General features: G+C 39.8%; 1 protein-coding gene across 7 annotated transcripts in view; it reads left to right on the top strand.

Annotated features, from left to right (window-relative positions):
- The window catches only part of NTNG1 (netrin G1), a 347,271-nt gene extending 335,192 nt beyond the window's left edge, over positions 1-12,079 (top strand). For all 7 annotated transcript variants that reach the window (XM_009001807.5, XM_035252257.3, XM_009001801.5 and 4 more), the window contains one exon: positions 10,832-12,079. In XM_009001807.5, coding sequence (XP_009000055.2) covers positions 10,832-11,061 — 230 coding nt within the window. In that variant the 3' untranslated portion in view covers positions 11,062-12,079. The remainder of the gene's footprint in view (positions 1-10,831) is intronic.
- The last annotated feature ends 6,739 nt before the right edge of the window (positions 12,080-18,818 follow it).

The following is an 18,818-nucleotide window of genomic DNA, read 5'->3' as shown; positions in this document are numbered from 1 at the left end:
AAAGGGCTATATTATAGGCAATCTGGAAAGAGTAAAAAGTATAAAGATGAAAATTAAAATTACTAAAATGTATTGTACTCCTACCAGCCAAAAATAAACACTGTTCACATTTTTGTACAATTGATTCTAGTATTTTTGCTGAGGTTTATATTATATAAGTAGGTAGGTGTAGAGGTATATGTCTGTACATATGGAGATTATACTGAATAAACATTTTGAATCTGATTTTCATCCTAACACAATGTCATGTGCTTTGAAATTTTGATTTTTACACTGATATGTGTTGCCATTGTGTGTGAATATGCCTCCCTATGAATTCCATCTTTCACCTTGAGCTAAGAGTAGAGGTTGCACCTTTTATTAAACTAGACAAGCGCATTTTCTGATACCTGATGAGACAGTCTGTGACTTCTCAGCACCATTTTTATGAGAACCTTGCCTGTGTCTGTGTCTGAAGGTGTTGACCTAAATAGGATTTCAATACATCATTAATGATCACTTTGGGAGAAGTGCCCAGCCTTCCGCTTGTAGGATTCTCAGTGAATTAATTCTTTCTCAACGTCAGCAAAGGCTTTTGGCTGCAAAGGCCAAAAATTTGGGGGATGTTTGGGTAGGGCCTCATGCTCCTGCATTAGAGTCACCTGTCACCGCTTTCGTGCTAGCCAGGATACTGTGGACTGCAAAATGGTCTCCTTCTAAATGAGTGAGGCTTTTTAATGATGTCTTAAGCAGTTTTTTCTATGGTTGGGCAAAAGAAAGTCACCCTCATAATAGGTGCTTTAATATTAGACGAGTAAGAATAGAGTGGCTGCTCCCTAAGGTCAGAGTTTGCTGTACTTGATGACCTAGATGTGACCAACCACCCAGCCAACAGCTTTCACATTGTTCCCTTCAGCCACTTCAGCTCTGCTCCTTGTCTTCATTATGCTGAAACCAAGTAGATTGGAAGCTGTCACAGGGGGTCATGCCACCAAAGTGCCACTGCCTTCAGATGGATACAGGCAAACTTGAGTGTAAATTAAAAGCAGGAAAGCAAGGGTGTTTTCACATGACGGCTACCGGATTTCAATCTGTTGTTTGCATCTGGACCTCCCCTGCCCCCCTACACCATCAACATTGCAACAGATAAAAGGTGGGCTATGGAGCAGTGGATGCAGGGTGATGGTATCCAGTTCAGCCCCTCCTTACTACTCTGGAAACACACCTTATTTATGTGCTCTGATAAAGGAGAAGGCACATTGAATGAAAATATAAAAGTCATCTTTGTGAAAATGGGCACTGCCACTCTTAGGTGACCTTGCAAGGCTTTGTCGAATACACAGTAGTCGAATACAAATATTTGAGAACTGCATGTTTTGACCCAATGCTTGTTCAAGAGTCATACCAGCAGAAGACACGCACAGATGCTGGCTTTGAGGAAGGGCATTTGCTTCCTTTTATACTTCAAGTATCTTGGATAGGTCGTGTTTAATTCATTATTCTGGCAGTGATAGGAATTAGCACCGCATTCTTCCACCCTGAGCTTCTGGCACTGGCTGGATTGAGGAAGAAATTGAACTTTAACAAAGTATACATAGGTTGTGTTTTATGTTTCTTAGAGCACCTCCACATAATTCATCTTGAGGCTACCCAACAACTATTAGCGGGTAAATGGGACAAGTGTTAATATCCTGCTTTTGAAGTGAATAGAGAAACAAAGAGGTGAAGTGATTTCCCCAAGTTCACTCAGCCCATTAACTACAGAGATGGGATTGAATCACAGGATCTGAGCCTATTTTTCTTTATACCACCTCATGCTTTTAGTGCATATGAGGGAACGAATATCCCTGTTCCATGGGGCAGCAGATAAGACTGAACCAAAACAGATTCAGCAGAAGCAGTCACCTAAGTCATCATCAAGGACTCTATTACACAAACCCAACTATCTCATATAATTGGTCAAGAAGAGGAGGGTTTCCTAACACTTTGCCTTCAAAGTGATAGGCTTTCAATTACAAAATATTCATGCAAATCATAAAACTTGAGAAAGCTTCAGAAATACCAACTTCAAACCTGTAGCCTGAAGACTAACTTCATAGCTGCAACCAAAACACCAGCCCCTCAAGTGCAGCTACACTGTGGGTCTGGCTTATCATGATATGCCCACCATCTAGAGCAGTGTCTGGCTGGATATTGGACAAATGCATGGATGAATGTCACTAAATGGTTGCATAATACATCCAAGGACTTTAGCAAATGAATGACTAGTCAGACTTAGGTCTCAGGTTTTCCAGTTTTATGACTCTTAGCCAAGGTGTTTTCCCTTTGCACCATACTACCCCTCATGGCCAGACCAGACGATAAGTGAGGGGGGGAAAAAGATGGGGGAGGAGGGTGGGGAATGCAGTTAGTGTACCTAGAATTCCAACCACCATAACAAAAAGTGATTAGATACTAGTCTATAAAGTTTCTTCCATTCCCCAGAAGCTAACCGGTAGGTTCAGTTTTCCATCTTGCATATCACAACTTAGCAAAACCACTGCAAAAGCTGTATAAATGGGTCATATGATTAGCTCTTTAGCTCCCAGCCACACAATCCCAAATGCCTAAATCAGGCCTGAATGTAGCACACATACCTTTGTTATTAGCCTGTTTGGTGTAGGTTATTCACTCTTTGACGTTTCTTTGAAAAGGATGGGAACAATTTGGAACATCTTTTTCTCAGCAATCCCGGGCTTGTTTCAGGTGGTAAAGGCAGAGGTCACTTTATTAATACAACCGTTGAGAAAAGCTGTCATGGTAACACATTGCATCAATTCCTTGAAGTGCAAGAGACAAAGCCAAAAAGAGAAACTTTCAAGTCTATAAATACAGACCTAGCATTGCTCGAGCATAGCAGCTCACTGACAGCATGAACCTAAATGTACAAAGTTGAACAAAATCCAAACAGAGAAAAGACAACTTCCCTTTGGTAGTGTAATGGATCATCATGACCTTATGGGAATCAGTGACCCCTCAGCTCATAAAAGATAAAAGAATAGAACAAGTGGCAACAATGAGTCTTGGCTACTCCCCGCTTTGAACATAAGGAGTCCATCTGTGGTCAGTTTTTCCATATCCTCCAGAAAGAACTAATACAGGGGAAAGGTATGAAGGTCTCGTAATTCACATTTGACAGTAGATTGCAGTTTGAGAAGAGGAAACGTGTGTGACAATCAAGAAACCCACCAAAACATTAAAGAATTAAATAATTTAGCTATATCCCTGTGATACTTCTCATCCAAAACGGTGCAAGAAAAGTAAATAGGAGAAAGGAAGAAATGCCGCTTGATCTATTCTTTCACTGTGGAAATTCTTAATGTTTTTATAAACTCATGGCAATGGTGACAGCTTATTTATCTATCTTGTGGCTTGCTTACTGAAGCTATGATCAGAGCTATTACAACACCTTGCTGACTTCAGCTTTTCCACCAGGATTCCACACTTCATCTTTTGGCCACATAACTCTGTTTGAATCTAACATTAATACTCTAACCTCACCTGTCAAATTCCACAGATTATCTTGGTCACTCCATTTGAAATCATTCCTAATATCAAAACATCAAGGGATTATATTATGTGATATTGGATACTCCATAAATGAATTACATTTATCAATAGGAAGAGGAATCCTTTAGAGTACAGTCAAGCTATTACCAAAGCAGTATTCACTTTTTCGGTATCTAAGGATCACATTTTACCATAACAAAAAGAATTGCGTCTAGCAAATCACTATTTGCATCCAGTACTGGATCAAGTGTTGCATAAGATATTTTATTTTATTTTATTTTTTGAGACAGAGTTTCACTCTTGTTACCCAGGCTGGAGTGCAATGGTGCGATCTCAGCTCAATGCAACCTCCGCCTCCTGGGTTCAGGCAATTCTCCTGCCTCAGCCTCCTGAGTAGCTGGGATTACAAGCACGCGCCACCATGCCCAGCCTATTTTTTTGTATTTTAGTAGAGACGGGGTTTCACCATGTTACCAGGATGGTCTCGATCTCTTGACCTCGTGATCCGCCTGCCTCGGCCTCCCAAAGTGCTGGGATTACAGGCTTGAGCCACTGCTCCCGGCCTGTATAAGAGATTTTAAAATGAAATTTTTTGTTTACTAAAATAGGACACTCTTAGACTGTCAATAACAAGAAAGAGAGAGTTGGGACATGCTTACATGCTTAATATGAGTACATCCACAGAGTAAGTTTAGAGTTTTCAGTCTGAGGCACACCCCCAGAGCAGAGCACCTAATAAAGACAATGATCACTGAAAGATGCCTGTCAGATAGAATCCTCTCTTGGATCTTTAATTTGCAACTATGTGCAGGATTATATTTGATAATACCGGGATTGTAAGTGAGTGTTTATCCTCATGCCAGTCCTATCAACCGGTAGTGGATGCCTGGAACCTTGTGTTGAGAAGCACTTGAATTTCAGTGGAAGAGAGTTCCAAGGTTAGCTATATTTCTGACTTACTCCATTTTATGCACTATCCACAGACTGGATAATTTATAATGAATAGAAATGTATTGAGTCACAGTCCTGGAGGCAGACAAGTCCAAGATCAAGGGGCTCACATCTTGTGAGGGCCTTCTTGTTGAATCGAACCATGACAGAAGGCAAAACGTGACGGAAGGGCAGAGAGAGAAAGAGAGGAAGAAGGGGAGAAGTGGTCAGCTCACTCCATGATAACAAACCCTTTCCCAAAATAACAGCATTAGTCCATTCATGAGGGTGGAGCCCTTATGATCTAAACACTTCTTAAAGGTCCCACTTCTCAGTACTGTTACAGTGGCAACTAAGTTACAACATGAGTTTTAGAGTACAGGCGTTCAAACCATAGCAGCCTACTATGTTCCCCCTACAGGGGAAGAGGAAATGACAGTGTAAATGCAGACATATTTGCCATTTTTAGCCTAGACATTGGGATTTCTGGTATATATTCTGTATGAGATGATTTGTACTTGGAGCTCCACCAAAATGTGGTAAATCCCTCGAATGAGTAACATTTGATGCTATCAACAAAGACCACTGTCTAGCCATGGCGTGATACAAAAGCAGGGCACTTAGTCAATACAGCTCAAAGTCTACTGAGGATCTATAGCAGAGTTTTTTCATGTCTCTCTGGTAAGTGAGAATGTTGGCTCTGTCTTGAGGAGCATGGAATGTGGCACAGTACAACCTTCTTTACTATCTCATTGTTCTTTCCTGTGTGAAGATCAGTAATCTGTACATCAGAAGACCTGGATTCTAGTTCCAGTTCTCTCAATTGCTTATCTACAGCTTATCTAAATGGTTTCTAACGTTTTCTGCAAGCTCTGATTTTTACTGTCTCTATGAAAGAGAGTTACATGACAGGGGTGCTTTTAGTTCCCCTCATCCTTTCATTGTGAACAGTACTAAGCGGTCTGTCTCAGATAGCAATCTCCTATATTTATTCCCTCAAGAAGATAATCCACTCTTCTATTTCTAATTCAAGTACTTAGAGTCACCTCTAATTCCCACAGCTCAGCACCTGCAAGCTTACTGTCTTCCTGATCTAGAAATGACAAGGTTTCTTGATTCTCCTTTTCCCAAAATATATCAGGGGCAACTGCCCATCTTCATCGCTATGACTGATGCCCTGATCCAGGCCGTATCATTTTAACATTAATTGAGGAGTAATTCTTTGTTGTGGGGGGTGGTTGTTCTGTATTCTGCAGGATGTTAGCAACATTCCTGCCCTTGCTACACATACCAGTGGCCAGTAGTGTGCCCTCCCTAACCACTTATGACAACCAAAAAATATCTCCAGACATTGTTAAATATCCCATGTGAGCAAAATCATCTACTGTTGAGAACCTCTACTTTAACATCCAAAGAAATCCATTAAATGTTCATTCTTCAAAATGCTTCAATCCTTTTTTCAATTATTCCAGAACCCCTTATGACAGATTCAATCAAGAGCACGCAGTGTTTATTTTGCCTATTTCGTTTGCCCAACTCAAAGTGCCTTTCCTCTCATACCCTTCCAGTTTGTCATTTCATAGATAGTCATTCACAGCACAAAGCCTTCTATGGGTAACTTCATACCTTCATACGATCACTGCATTTTGTTGACACTGTTTTCTTCTCAGCATTTTCTTTTTTTTTTTTTTTTTTTTTTTTTTTTGAGACGGAGTTTCACTCTTGTTACCCAGGCTGGAGTGCAATGGCGCGATCTCGGCTCACTGCCACCTCCGCCTCCTGGGTTCAGGCAATTCTCCTGCCTCAGCCTCCTGAGTAGCTAGGATTTCAGGCATGCGCCACCGTGCCCAGCTAATTTTTTGTATTTTGAGTAGAGACGGGGTTTCACCATGTTGACCAGGATGGTCTCGATCTCTTGACCTCGTGATCCACCTGCCTCGGCCTCCCCTCTCAGCATTCTTTATGGTCTTCCTCTTTCAATGGTCTCAATGCTGAAGTTCTTCAGTGTTCTCTCAGCAGTCCTCATTTTTACTTGGTCTACATTCTCTAGGATGAGGTCTTTTACTCTTTTTGCTTCATCTTTTGCAACAATACCACCACCACCCTGGCTCCAAAGGTGTATCTCCAGATGATCCATCTCCTGATCCATTAAATAGTTTTCCAGCTAATAAGAAAACCACTCCAGAAGGGCCTGGGCAGCTCTCAAAGTCCATAGGTCCAAAAAACATTTATTTCTCCCCTGTCCAAACTCTTTCTCCTATCTTTTCTTAATAAATTTCTTTATTATGCACCCAAATACCCCAAACAGGAACCAAAGAATGTCCCTTATCCATTCACATAACCTGTCTCCTTCCCTTCCCCATTGTCCTAACCTCCTCCAAGTCCATTCTGTTGAAGTATGGACTCCTTGCCTCTAGTCTGCCCTTTTTCTGGTCTAGATTCATATTCCTTTTCTCTTTAAAACACAACCCTCCTTCTGAGTCTTTGACAGCTCTCCATTGCTTATCACTAAACTCCACAATGTATTCTGTGGCACCTTCACAACCGGGCCACATCTGCCTTCCCCTTTGCACATCTGTCATTCCAGCCATACCAGTCCATACATCGTTCACTAATGTGTCCTTCAGTCGGGCTTCAGGCAGAAAACTGAAATCATTTCTAGGTATTTCAACAGAGAGAAATTATTAAAACAAATGGCTTTAAAAATATTTGAAATTTTAAAAGGAGAAGAGGATACTGAAATAATTCCTGTCTTCAGCACTTCATGGGGAAATTTCACCATATTTTTTTAAAAATGTAAAATGTTATAATTTGTAAAAAGTAAGCAGGAAGCATCTATCACTGTAGGGTTGATGGATTACAGGAAAGAGGATGGGAGTTATCAGAAAATAAAAGTTTGGATAATAGGGACCCCCACAGACCTGAAATCTGCACCTCTAAGGAGGAGAAATGGCTGGCTGCTGCAGGTGCCTCTGAAATGCTGAGTAGAGCCTCCTCAGCTGAGGCTTACACCTCCAGGGAAGAGATGCTGACAGGCTGGTGTAGGAATGTCTAAGGGTGAGATGAAGCTCGTTATGAATAAAGCTTAACACTGGAACCACATGTTGCTGTTGGTGTGAAGGGCCATTGCTCGGCAATACTGTTAGAAGCACAGTCAGACAGGATCAAGGAAACAAGAGTTCCCATGCCTGCTACCTTCTCTGCTCCCTTTAGTGCCCCCTGTTGGTGGGATCCAGCAGACTACTTGCAGAGTTCTGGCCTCAACCGCAGAAGGGTGGATTTAGAGCTGAGACAATTGCTTAATAACCAGTACAATACACTTACACATCTCCTTGCCTTTACTCATGCAGTTTCCCTATTTATAATGGTCTTTCTACCCATATCTGTCTGATAAATGCCTTTGTTCAAATACAATCTCTTTTTCATAATCTCCCCTAATCTTCCCCAAAGTAACTATTTACACCATGATTTGAGTTTCTCTAGTAATTTGTAAATACTTTTTTTGTAGATTTTTTTATATTGTCTCAGAATGTGTGTTTGTTTATTTTCCATTTATTTTCCACCAAACTGTGTACTCCTTTAGGGCAGTTAGTTACAACCATGACATCTAGTTGGGTGCCTGGCATGAAACAGATATTGGATAAGCTGGATTAAATTGATAAGGTCATTTCAATGAAATTAATATTAGATCATTTCTTTTCGATATTTTGTCATTCCAGCCAGATTTGAACTCTATAAGAGTGGAAATCATGCTTTATATTTCTTTTATTTTCTTTGTGGGGTTTAGTATAAGGTTAAGCACACTGAAGAAGAGTTCAGTGATATTTGCTAACCCCCTAGTTTGTTCATTAACTACCACAATTTTGGTTCAAAATGACATGAAGATGGAGCATGAGTTATGAATATCAGGTAAGATCCATAATTAGGTTTAGATGTGCTTCTAGCACATGATTGTAACAGTTAGAGAGACCTGGATGTATGGTAAAGTTCTGTATTTGTTGGAGGACTAGCACTATGAAGAGACCAAATGTAATTGGTTTTATAGTGAATTCTAAATAATGAAATATATTGTATGTTTCATTCTTCTCTATCTCCTACAGAAAATATATCCTGCCAATCCATGAGATTACTGAGCTATATCTGTTCCTAGCGTATTTATTACATTTCTCACAATTATCAAAATCAACTAGTAATTATTTAAATATAGGAAAGATATCGAATTTTAACTTAATCACCAGCTTCTTGAAAAAAAGAAATCTCTGCTCAACAGCTGATTTATATTCATGTCCAGGAAGAAGAAAAATAGCTTTTTTTTCCTAAAGGGGAATGATATGTAATTAACTATTGATTTCTTCTCAATTATTCAGGCAAGCAATTATCGATATTGATGGAACAGATATTTCCCTACCTCTAGTACCCAAATGAAAGGAAACATCCCATTCAGCAATCTGCTGCCTGAAACAAGAAATGCTGAGGATCTTTAACTTTAGATGAAAACAGTTATTTGGATCTGTTTGTTCCATGTAGCCCCAATTAAACATACTTCTTCAAGTGTAAGCAAAATTAAAAATTCTGAAAACCTACATAAGCTTTTAAAGCCAGAAAACAAGGGCTCTGTCAGTTTTGACCATGAGGCTAACCACTCTACACTTGTGGACTTTGCTTCACAACTACAGACTTTGACATTTTTAACCATGACTCATAAAATACTATAATTTGGTTCTAATATTATGATTTCTAAGCCACTCAATAAGAGGTGGCTTATATAATCATTGGAAACCATGGAACACTGCCTTGCATGTCAATATTTGAAGCCGGAAGGATTTAGTAGGCCTTAATAGTCACTTCTGACATTTACAGATAGCAAGTGTGGATACATTTGAAAATTATGCCAATACACTATGCAACTGTGTCAGAGGTCAGCAAGGAAATGTTGAGGAAGGCCATAAAACAGTCCCCTAAAAAGGGCACTCTGTTATTAACCATGTGGGTATCCAACACCATCTTTCACACACAAAGCACTGGCATATTTCTGTGTAAGAAACTTCTTTTGAAACTGACATGACTGTTGAACATATTAATGGACAAGGCAACATTCTCATTGAGTTACTACTTTGAGGGTAGAGTTAGCTTCTTTTAATACTTTGCACTTAATAGTAATATGAGGTATGTCTATATGAGCATGTAGTATGTTGAACTCATGTGGCAACCCTGGGGAAATTTCACCATACATTTTTTTTAAATGGAAAATGTTATAATTTATAAAAGCTACTTTTTCTGCTCTGTCCCCCACCTCCCATTCCAGAGGGGTTCTATATGTTAAGTGCTTAAGCAGCATATGTTTCTTGGGAAGTGTTCTTGGCTCTTTTACTCTTTGTTTTTGTTTTAATTTCTCTGGGTCCTATTTAACATTCTGCTAAATCAGTGAAACAGTGATTATCTAAATGAATAGGAGACATGGAATTAATGAGGTTAGTCAAAATTTTGAAGAAATAAGAAATTATTAGAGGTGAAAGTTACATGACAGGGGCTGTGAATGAATTCTAGTCTCTGAAATTGCTTGTCTTGATTTATTCAAACTGATTGTATTAATTGATGGACATAATGAAATTTTGGTAATCAGGGTTTCACCATTGCATTTATTACTATTCCCAGAAATCATGGTAACCTGGGGCTCTACTTGCCATATTTACAAGGTGATAAAAATCCTTAATAGGCTGTCAGGGACAAATGTGACTGCTTTTCCTTACACTCCTCCCATGAAACAAGCTTTCTCTCTTCCCATCTGGCTGCCGCCCGCCTGGAGCATGCTCCTTTCCCCGTGTCCCCACCCCCCAACCCCCATCCCCATGCCTCCCAGTGGGCTCTGTCTTCATGCATGCAGCGCTGGAATCACTCACCACCGAGAGAATGGCCCACCCCTTAGAGGTTTTTGGTTATTTTAGCAATACCGCTTTGCATTTTAAATACCATTCATCTGGCTTCAAAGATCTGCACTCTTGCATCAGGCACTTGCTTAAAAACCCAAGAGGTCACAGCAGTTCCCAGTTCCATGAAGAAAAGATACTGCCAAACCAGAACTATTGCATTAGTTTGTATTCGATAGCCTGAAATGGACAATGAGATAACATCCAAGATTGCAGCAAAAATCTCTATGAAAAGGACTAATATGGTAAAAAAGAAAGGCAGAAAACTACATTTGTTTGGAAATAGGAGTCACAGGCTTCGTTTGTAGAGGGGAGGTGGGGGAGCACGAGATCGATAGAGAATTTTTTTTTTTTAGGTTGAAAACATGATGTACCAGATGAACTTAAATTGATTCTGCTTCTCCTTCCCGCGCCTACCCACCCCTACCCTCCCCCTCATTCTGCAGCGAATGTCTGCGACAACGAGCTACTGCACTGCCAGAACGGAGGGACGTGCCACAACAACGTGCGCTGCCTGTGCCCAGCCGCATACACGGGCATCCTCTGCGAGAAGCTGCGGTGCGAGGAGGCTGGCAGCTGTGGCTCCGGCTCCGGCCAGGGCGCACCCCCGCACGGCTCCCGCGCGCTGCTGCTGCTGACCACGCTGCTGGGGACGGCCAGCCCCCTGGTGTTCTAGGTGGCGCCACCGGCCACACCGGACGGGCCTGTGCCGTGGGGAAGCAGACACAACCCAAACGTTTGCTACTAACATAGGAAACACACACATACAGACACCCCCACTCAGACAGTGTACAAACTAAGAAGGCCTAACTGAACTAAGCCATATTTATCACCCGTGGACAGCACATCCGAGTCAAGACTGTTAATTTCTGACTCCAGAGGAGTTGGCAGCTGTTGATATTATCACTGCAAATCACATTGCCAGCTGCAGAGCATATTGTGGATTGGAAAGGCTGCGACAGCCCCACAAACAGGAAAGACGAAAACAAAAAAAACAATCAACCGACCTAAAAACATTGGCTACTCTAGCGTGGTGCGCCCTAGTACGACTCCGCCCAGTGTGTGGACCAACCAAATAGCATTCTTTGCTGTCAGGTGCATTGCGGGCATAAGGAAATCAGTTACAAGCTGCCATATTGGCCTGCTTCCGTCCCTGAATCCCTTCCAACCTGTGCTTTAGTGAACGTTGCTCTGTAACCCTTGTTGGTTGAAAGATTTCTTTGTCCGATGTTAGTGATGCACATGTGTAACAGCCCCCTCCAAAAGCGCAAGCCAGTCATACCCCTGTATATCTTAGCAGCACTGAGTCCAGTGCGAGCACATACCCACTATACAAGAGTGGCTCTAGGAAAAAAGAAAGTGTATCTATCCTTTTGTATTGAAATGAAGTTATTTTTCTTGAAATACTGTAATATGTAGATTTTTTGTATTATTGCCAATTTGTGTTACCAGACAATCTGTTAATGTATCTAATTCGCATCAGCAAAGACTGACATTTGATTTTGTCCTCTTCCGTTCTGTTTTGTTTCATTGTGCAGAGATTTCTCTGTAAGGGCAACGAACGTGCTGGCATCAAAGAATATCAGTTTACATATATAACAAGTGTAATAAGATTCCACCAAAGGACATTCTAAATGTTTTCTTGTTGCTTTAACACTGGAAGATTTAAAGAATAAAAATTCCTGCGTAAACGATTTCAGGAATTTGTATTGCAATTTCTTAAGATGAAAGGAGCAGCCACCAAGCAGTTTCACACTCACTTTACTGATTTCTGTGTGGACTGAATACATTCAGCTGACGAATTTAGTATCCAGGAAGATGGATTGATGTTCACTAGCTTGGACAACTTCTGCAAAATATGAGACTATTTCCACTTGGGAAAAATTACAACAGCAAAAAAAAAAAAAAAAAATCTAAGTGATTGCCAAGATTATGCCAAAGCCTGTTGGCAGAGTACTAAGAGACTTTTATTTTTAAGTCATGCTATTTTCACAGATTGATGGTGATCATGTAACTCTAGGGATGCTGATCTATGTATCTTTCCAAATACAGTGTTTACATGGAGTATCATAAGAGGCAACCTGGGGAACCAGGAAAGGAGCAGGGAAATTGAGTGATTTTGCAATATGGATTTGAATATATTTAGAGTTAAGTATTTAGAGGAAATATCAAAATATAAAGCAGCAAGTAGACATAACTGCTGTTCCTGAGAATAAAGTGTGTTTTAAGTGCTGCCCAAGGTGTAATAAATTCTTGTTTCTGCCTTTTATTAGGCCAATGACTGTGCAAGACAGCAAGGGGAGGCAGGTGGGGAAGAACCTTCGCAATGTTTCAAAGAGGCTAAAACAGTGTGCATGTCATTCCCAGCACACTGTTGTCCTACAGATTACAAACGTGTTAGCAGCAGCATCTCCTGGAATCAAAAACAATTATCAGCCCAAACCAGAGTCTTAAGGACAATGAAATTCTCCATGACTTGCTAAAACAATAACCTGTGATAGCCTAGTTCCAGTCTGAATTCTTCACCCTGCTGCCACTCCTCGCTGAAACAGGGCAGTGGGGGAGAATGTCTCCTGATAAATAACCTGGGTAAAAACTAGATGAAGGAACAGCATGTCTTATTGGTTTTGTTCCCAGAAAAGCCAATTCAAAGAAGGCAATAAAAGGTAGACAGGTAATGCCTGTGCTGCCTGCCACCCCACGTCTAAGTCTATTGAATATTTGTTATTCAAACCAACAGTCTCTTTTGATGTAAGAAATAAGAAAAGATGGAAATAAATTAGAGCTTAGGCTTAGTGCCAGAGTGGCCAACCAGAAATTGGAGATTTACATTGGAAGCATAAATAGAAAATTACATTTCAAGCTCACCAAAGAAACACATGAAAATGCTGATAACATAGGGAGTTTGAGATTATTTATAATGAGGTGGATTTCTAATATTAAAACTGGAGTTTAAGTTGTCTTATAGTTTATTAGCACAAACCAAAGGCAGCCATGTTATTTCCGGCAACGATGCACTTTACCCTTCTCTGCTCATGGCTTTGTCGCAATGCTCAGGAATCAGACGCTGCACACTTCAATAGTTGGGATTCCAGAAGCTAATTCTAAAATTTAATGAAGGCCTGATTTAAACTGATTCATCTGCATTTGATCTTTACGAGGCTATAAGAATCTAAATTGATGAGGAATATCTTTCATTCGGTGTATTTAGATAGAGTTTTCTGAATTTCCTCAAGCGATGTGATCTGCTTTTAATAAAAATTCACTTTTAGGTATACAACAAATGGAAATGAAATGTTCTTTTTAAATCTGGATTCTCAGGTTCTCCTAAAGGAGGCTACTCCTACGAAGAAACCTCAACTCAGTGGACTTGATTCATCTGTTGCTTTCCAGCATTCTTACAAAGCTGGATTCATCTACAATGTTATGCCCTAAGAACAGGATTGGGGTGAAAAGCGAGTACTTGGTTGTTCATACATTTGAGGTCCTAATTCTTGTTCTTTTTTTCCCTTTGATAGGTCCCTTAAAGTGGATTAATATAGTCTTGTATATGAGTTAATCTGTCAACTTTCCCACATAGAAACGATATAATTCCTTCCATCAGTACTATTAATGAGCATAACATTTCAAAACATGGAACAAAAATTCAGCTATCTAGAAAGAATTGCTATTTATAGGAAGATAATGGACATGTCCTGTTGTGATGTGAGAGTTATTTCTGACCCTGTACACAGCCTAGAGGAAGAATTTACTCTGGCAAAGAGGGGCCCTTGCTTAGAGAGACCCATTCTGACTCTCCTCCAGCTTTCTCCCCAGTACCAGGAACTTAAGAGTTTCCTACTCATATATCCCCCCCCACCAACTTTTAGGCCAAATATGGGCCTCCTCTGGGGGCTTAAAATCCTGAAGGCAGGCAGCATCCTGAGTGCATATACCTGGCCACTAGGAGGGGTAAAAGGTGCATCTGTGTAGGTGGATTAGGGCCTGGGGCTTGGAGTGTTCACTGTGGAATTTATACACAAGCAAGGAGAAGTCCCTTGCGGTGAAAACAAGAGCTCAGGGCTGGAAAATAAGGGGACGAGGGGTGGGAAGGAGATCGGCAAGGGCTACCACGAGGCTGGGGGCCGGTACAGAACACTGAACAGTCTAGGAATTCTAAATCTATACCTGAGCTTCCAAGGGTTATGAAAGCATCATGTGTCAAAGCGGCAGGGTGGAAGATAATTTAACAGTTTATTCGCTTTATGTATGACTTTTAAATACTTAGACATGTGGCACGGGATCCTCCACTGGGACTTTTGCACAGGGCCCTGCAAACATTTGGTGCCCTTGAGTGAGATCCCTAAGTTGGCACAAACTGCTCACCAGGTAACACAAAGGAAGGTCCAGGTTGGAAGAAGGCATCTGATCCACGGTTCAACTGACCCCGTAGTTAATGCTCCCCTCACTTTCTCTTGGACCTGTGGCCTGACTGGAGTACAAGCAATTTCGGATCCATGGGCGGGGGGGCAACTGTGAGGAAATCTTGACATTGAATCTTTTGTTCCATTTCCTTCACTCTCTACCATCAATAATCCAGTATGATTGGGATGTAAAGACCCAGCATTCTGAAATGGGATGCTCTGTACTATATGGGAAATGGGTTGTTGTACTTTACTGGTTGTTAAACGTGAAATAAAATACCTATTTAACAGCTTCTCTGCTCACAGGATTGACCAGGATATGTGGGAACTACATTTGCTGTGTATTTGTTCTGTGCAAAACTCTGTAGGTATTTTTGACCTGGTGCAACTCGAAGCTCAGTTTCCCAAATCTGAACTAGAATTCCTTACCTCCCTTTCCTACTCCCGGCCTTCATTGAGAAGGATGGCGAGGTGGCAGTGCCTAAGCTGCACTGGAGAACAACAGGAGCCACCAGGTAAAGCTCCAGGTTTTTGTGTTTTGTTTTTTTAAAGAAAATCCAATTAGAAAACTTTAATAATAGAGGAATGAAAATACAGATAAGGGATACTCTCAAGGTTTTGATTTAAGTAACTGGTCATGCACAATTCTTTATGCCTCATGAACTAAGGATTAGATTCTAATTAATTTTATTTCTAAGAAACATCAAATGTTCATCTGTCATAAATATTCTGCCAGTTCTGACCATTTCCATATGGAATGATTTTATCCTTTTGGTTTTTACTTTCTTATACTAAAAGTAGATTTCTCCTCTAGTTACCTAAAACAGATGCCAACAAATTCCCAGAATAAACTGCACATCAACATAATATGATGTCAGGAAGAATTAAGAATGCCAACTATCATGTTTTGAATTTTCACCAGTAATCTTGGGAACATAGTGAACTTTTACTCCTCTCAACACCTGGTGAGGTGTGACTCACATATTACCATCTTCATTTTGCATCTGAAAAATCAGATAACTAAGAAACAGACATATCGCTTGTAGAAATCATTTTATGGCATTGAACTAGAAATGAGAAAATAACATCTGTGGAAAACTCATAATTATATTGAACAAAGTGTAGTTACTTGAGATCTGCTATGACAGAAAAGTTCTGTCCCTAATCCATTTTTAGAGTAGGTCCTGGAACAAGTCTAGCAAAAGGGCTGAATGATGTTAAGGGGTGTTGTTTACAGTAACATAACTGAGCATTTAGTAAGTGCTGGAATCCACCTCTGCCTTCTCTCATCACCCGAAAGCTGTTGTTCATTGAAGGAGGAATTAAAATGGAGTAGTAACATTTAAAATTATGTGATGTTTTTATTAACCTAAAATGATAGCTGGTGAAATGGGCCATTACTCTGCAAAATCTAATTATGTTAACACTAAAGATGTAGCTTGCCTGGCTGAAGCAAACTGCAGAGGATTGAAAGTAAAAATAATCCTCATTTTCTTAACTTAGTCCCACTTTTTTTCACAGGCATTTCTTTAACTATTATTAAATTAGTGAACTAGGAACTCTATGGGGGAAAATGATTAAAAAGAGAAAAAATAATTACTAGCCCTCCTCCATCTGTCTGAAGAGATTCTGAAATTCCTGCATGGCAAGACTGTCAAGTTCCGTTGAAGACATAACGCACCACAGCTGCATCCTCCAGCCACCCTGATAGTACCACATTACAGCTTTGCTCTTACAAGGGGCAGTCATTCTAATCTAATAAAAGACAGAAAACGGCAGAAAATCACAGCACCTGAAGTCCTGTTAAGAATAGGTGATTCTTTTTGCCCCAGGCAGGCAAGAATATAATGTCATTTTTGTTCGTTTGTATTTGCACTCTGAAGGAGGGCTGCTTCTGTTGGGGAATGGTTTTCCCTCTGCCAGCGTGAAACACTGCAGGAAAACATTCTCCAAGGAAATCGTATTTTGCTATTTACCAGTCATGACTACCCCATGAAGCCCTGAGTAATTGTTTTGGCTTTCATGGTGTGATAAACACCTCAAGGCAAAGAGATTAGTATCATTACTCTCCGTCTCTTTTTCTCTTCTGTTGGAAAAAAAAATAGTGGGGGGTGTCCAAATATAGTATGACAACATTTTCAACAATCCTTCAGTCAGTTGATGCTTAATTATAAAGACCCCAGCTAAATATTCCTTTTATAAAATTAATAGCTTGACAAGCATTGAGAGCTTTACAACCACTTAAACTCGTGTTTACATCCTGTGTAATTACAATTCATAATTGGGAAAGCAGTCAAATCTAAATGCATTCTGATCAATGGTTCTCAGGCTGCCAAGTAGACCCCACACAACACATTCTAGTAAGTAACTTAAAAACAGGACCTCTACACCTAGAATTCAAACCAGGTTAGGCGAGGGCAATGTGGGGAGTCTATCAGTGAAGTGTTTAAAATTCTATATAAAATTTCCAATAGAGAAAACTTTTTTCTGGATAAAGAAATTATTATCTTTTAATTTATAAAAGGCCTAAGAGTAAAGGATGACTGCTCTGAATCCTAAGATTACAATTTACCCCAACTGCAGAAGGTCTCATTAAATAATAAATTGTTTTCAGGGGATGAATGATAATGACTCAGGTATATGAACGCACATGTTTTCCTACAATCAGTTATTTATTTATTTCATACTAACCTTATCTCTACCTGAGCTGCTAAAGACATCTATATTCCCTTTTGTGTGTGTGAATGTCTCTGTATATCACTCTCTGAAAAAGTCTGAAACAATGTGAGCTCTGATTCTGTTCTCAGGGTGATGAGAAGCAACCCACTCTGATTTTTCTTTATTGCAGACATTTTGCTAGAAAGGGCTTCAACCATTTTTTTCCCCATACTTGTCATAAAATTTATAAGAAAGAAAATAATATATGTGTGACACTGGAACACACTTGAATTGAATGGCACAAAGTCATTTCCTTTTTTACTGGTTTGTTTCATTTGTATGGCTGTTCTAGCTTACAAGCATTAGATCAGGAGCAGAGGTCTTTCTAATTGTCTTTATGGCTCCCTGAGTTGTGGGCCTACTCTGATTACATGAGAACTTACATTCCTGCTTAGTCCTCTAGACCTGCACCAGCCACTAGCCACTAGCCATTTCTGGACACTGGGCATACCAGTGTTGTCAGTCCAAAGTCTTGTGAATTTAGAAGACAAACCATACTTCAAAGTCTTCATACAAAAACCAAAAATGTGAATTATCTCTTTCATAATTTTCATATTGCTTACACATTAGAATAATAATATTTTAGATATACTGGGTAAAATAAAATATATTATTAGAATTTATTTTAACTGTGTTTTTTTTTCGCTTTTCTAATGCGGCTACTAGAGATTTTATAATTACATATGTGGCTCACATTATATGTCTTTTGGACAGCACTGCTCTAGACATCTAATTTTCCCATCTATAAAATGGGGATAATAGCATTCCATTTGTAGAAGTATTCATTTCCCAGGGTCAGTCTGAAAATCAAGAAGAGTTACTGAACATGAGATTCCTTGGTAGATTATAGATTTCCATGGTAGTGATAATCATGATAATATTTTCAAGCTCCTCTTCCACATTTGCAGATTTTTCTGGAAGTTTCCAACCAGAGGTCTTGGCAAAACTTCCTCTGAAAATGCTCCAATGCAATAAATGCAACGCTTTCAAAGTTTTGAATGTGACACGTGACCTGAACATGGAGCTTATATCAGAAACAATGACAACAGGAGAATACTAATGATAAAAAGATCAACAACTTGTATCAAAAGCCTTGAGTCAGGTACAATGTTAAGTATTTCTTTTTACCATCTTTATTCTAAATAATACACTGCACTTCTATTAATGCAGTTTGCAAACACATAGTTGACTTGCAGTTTGGTTCTTATTGGTCCTAATAAGTTATATATGTATACAACAAATGGAAGATGAATAAATGTGACTTAGCAGCAGCAATTAAATGGACAAAGCAAAATTCGAGTCAACTCTAAGC

The sequence above is a fragment of the Callithrix jacchus genome, chromosome 7 (genome assembly GCF_049354715.1).
Source record: "Callithrix jacchus isolate 240 chromosome 7, calJac240_pri, whole genome shotgun sequence".
In the NCBI taxonomy this organism is placed as follows: Eukaryota; Metazoa; Chordata; class Mammalia; order Primates; family Cebidae; genus Callithrix; species Callithrix jacchus.
This window is presented reverse-complemented; position numbering and strand designations above follow the sequence as displayed.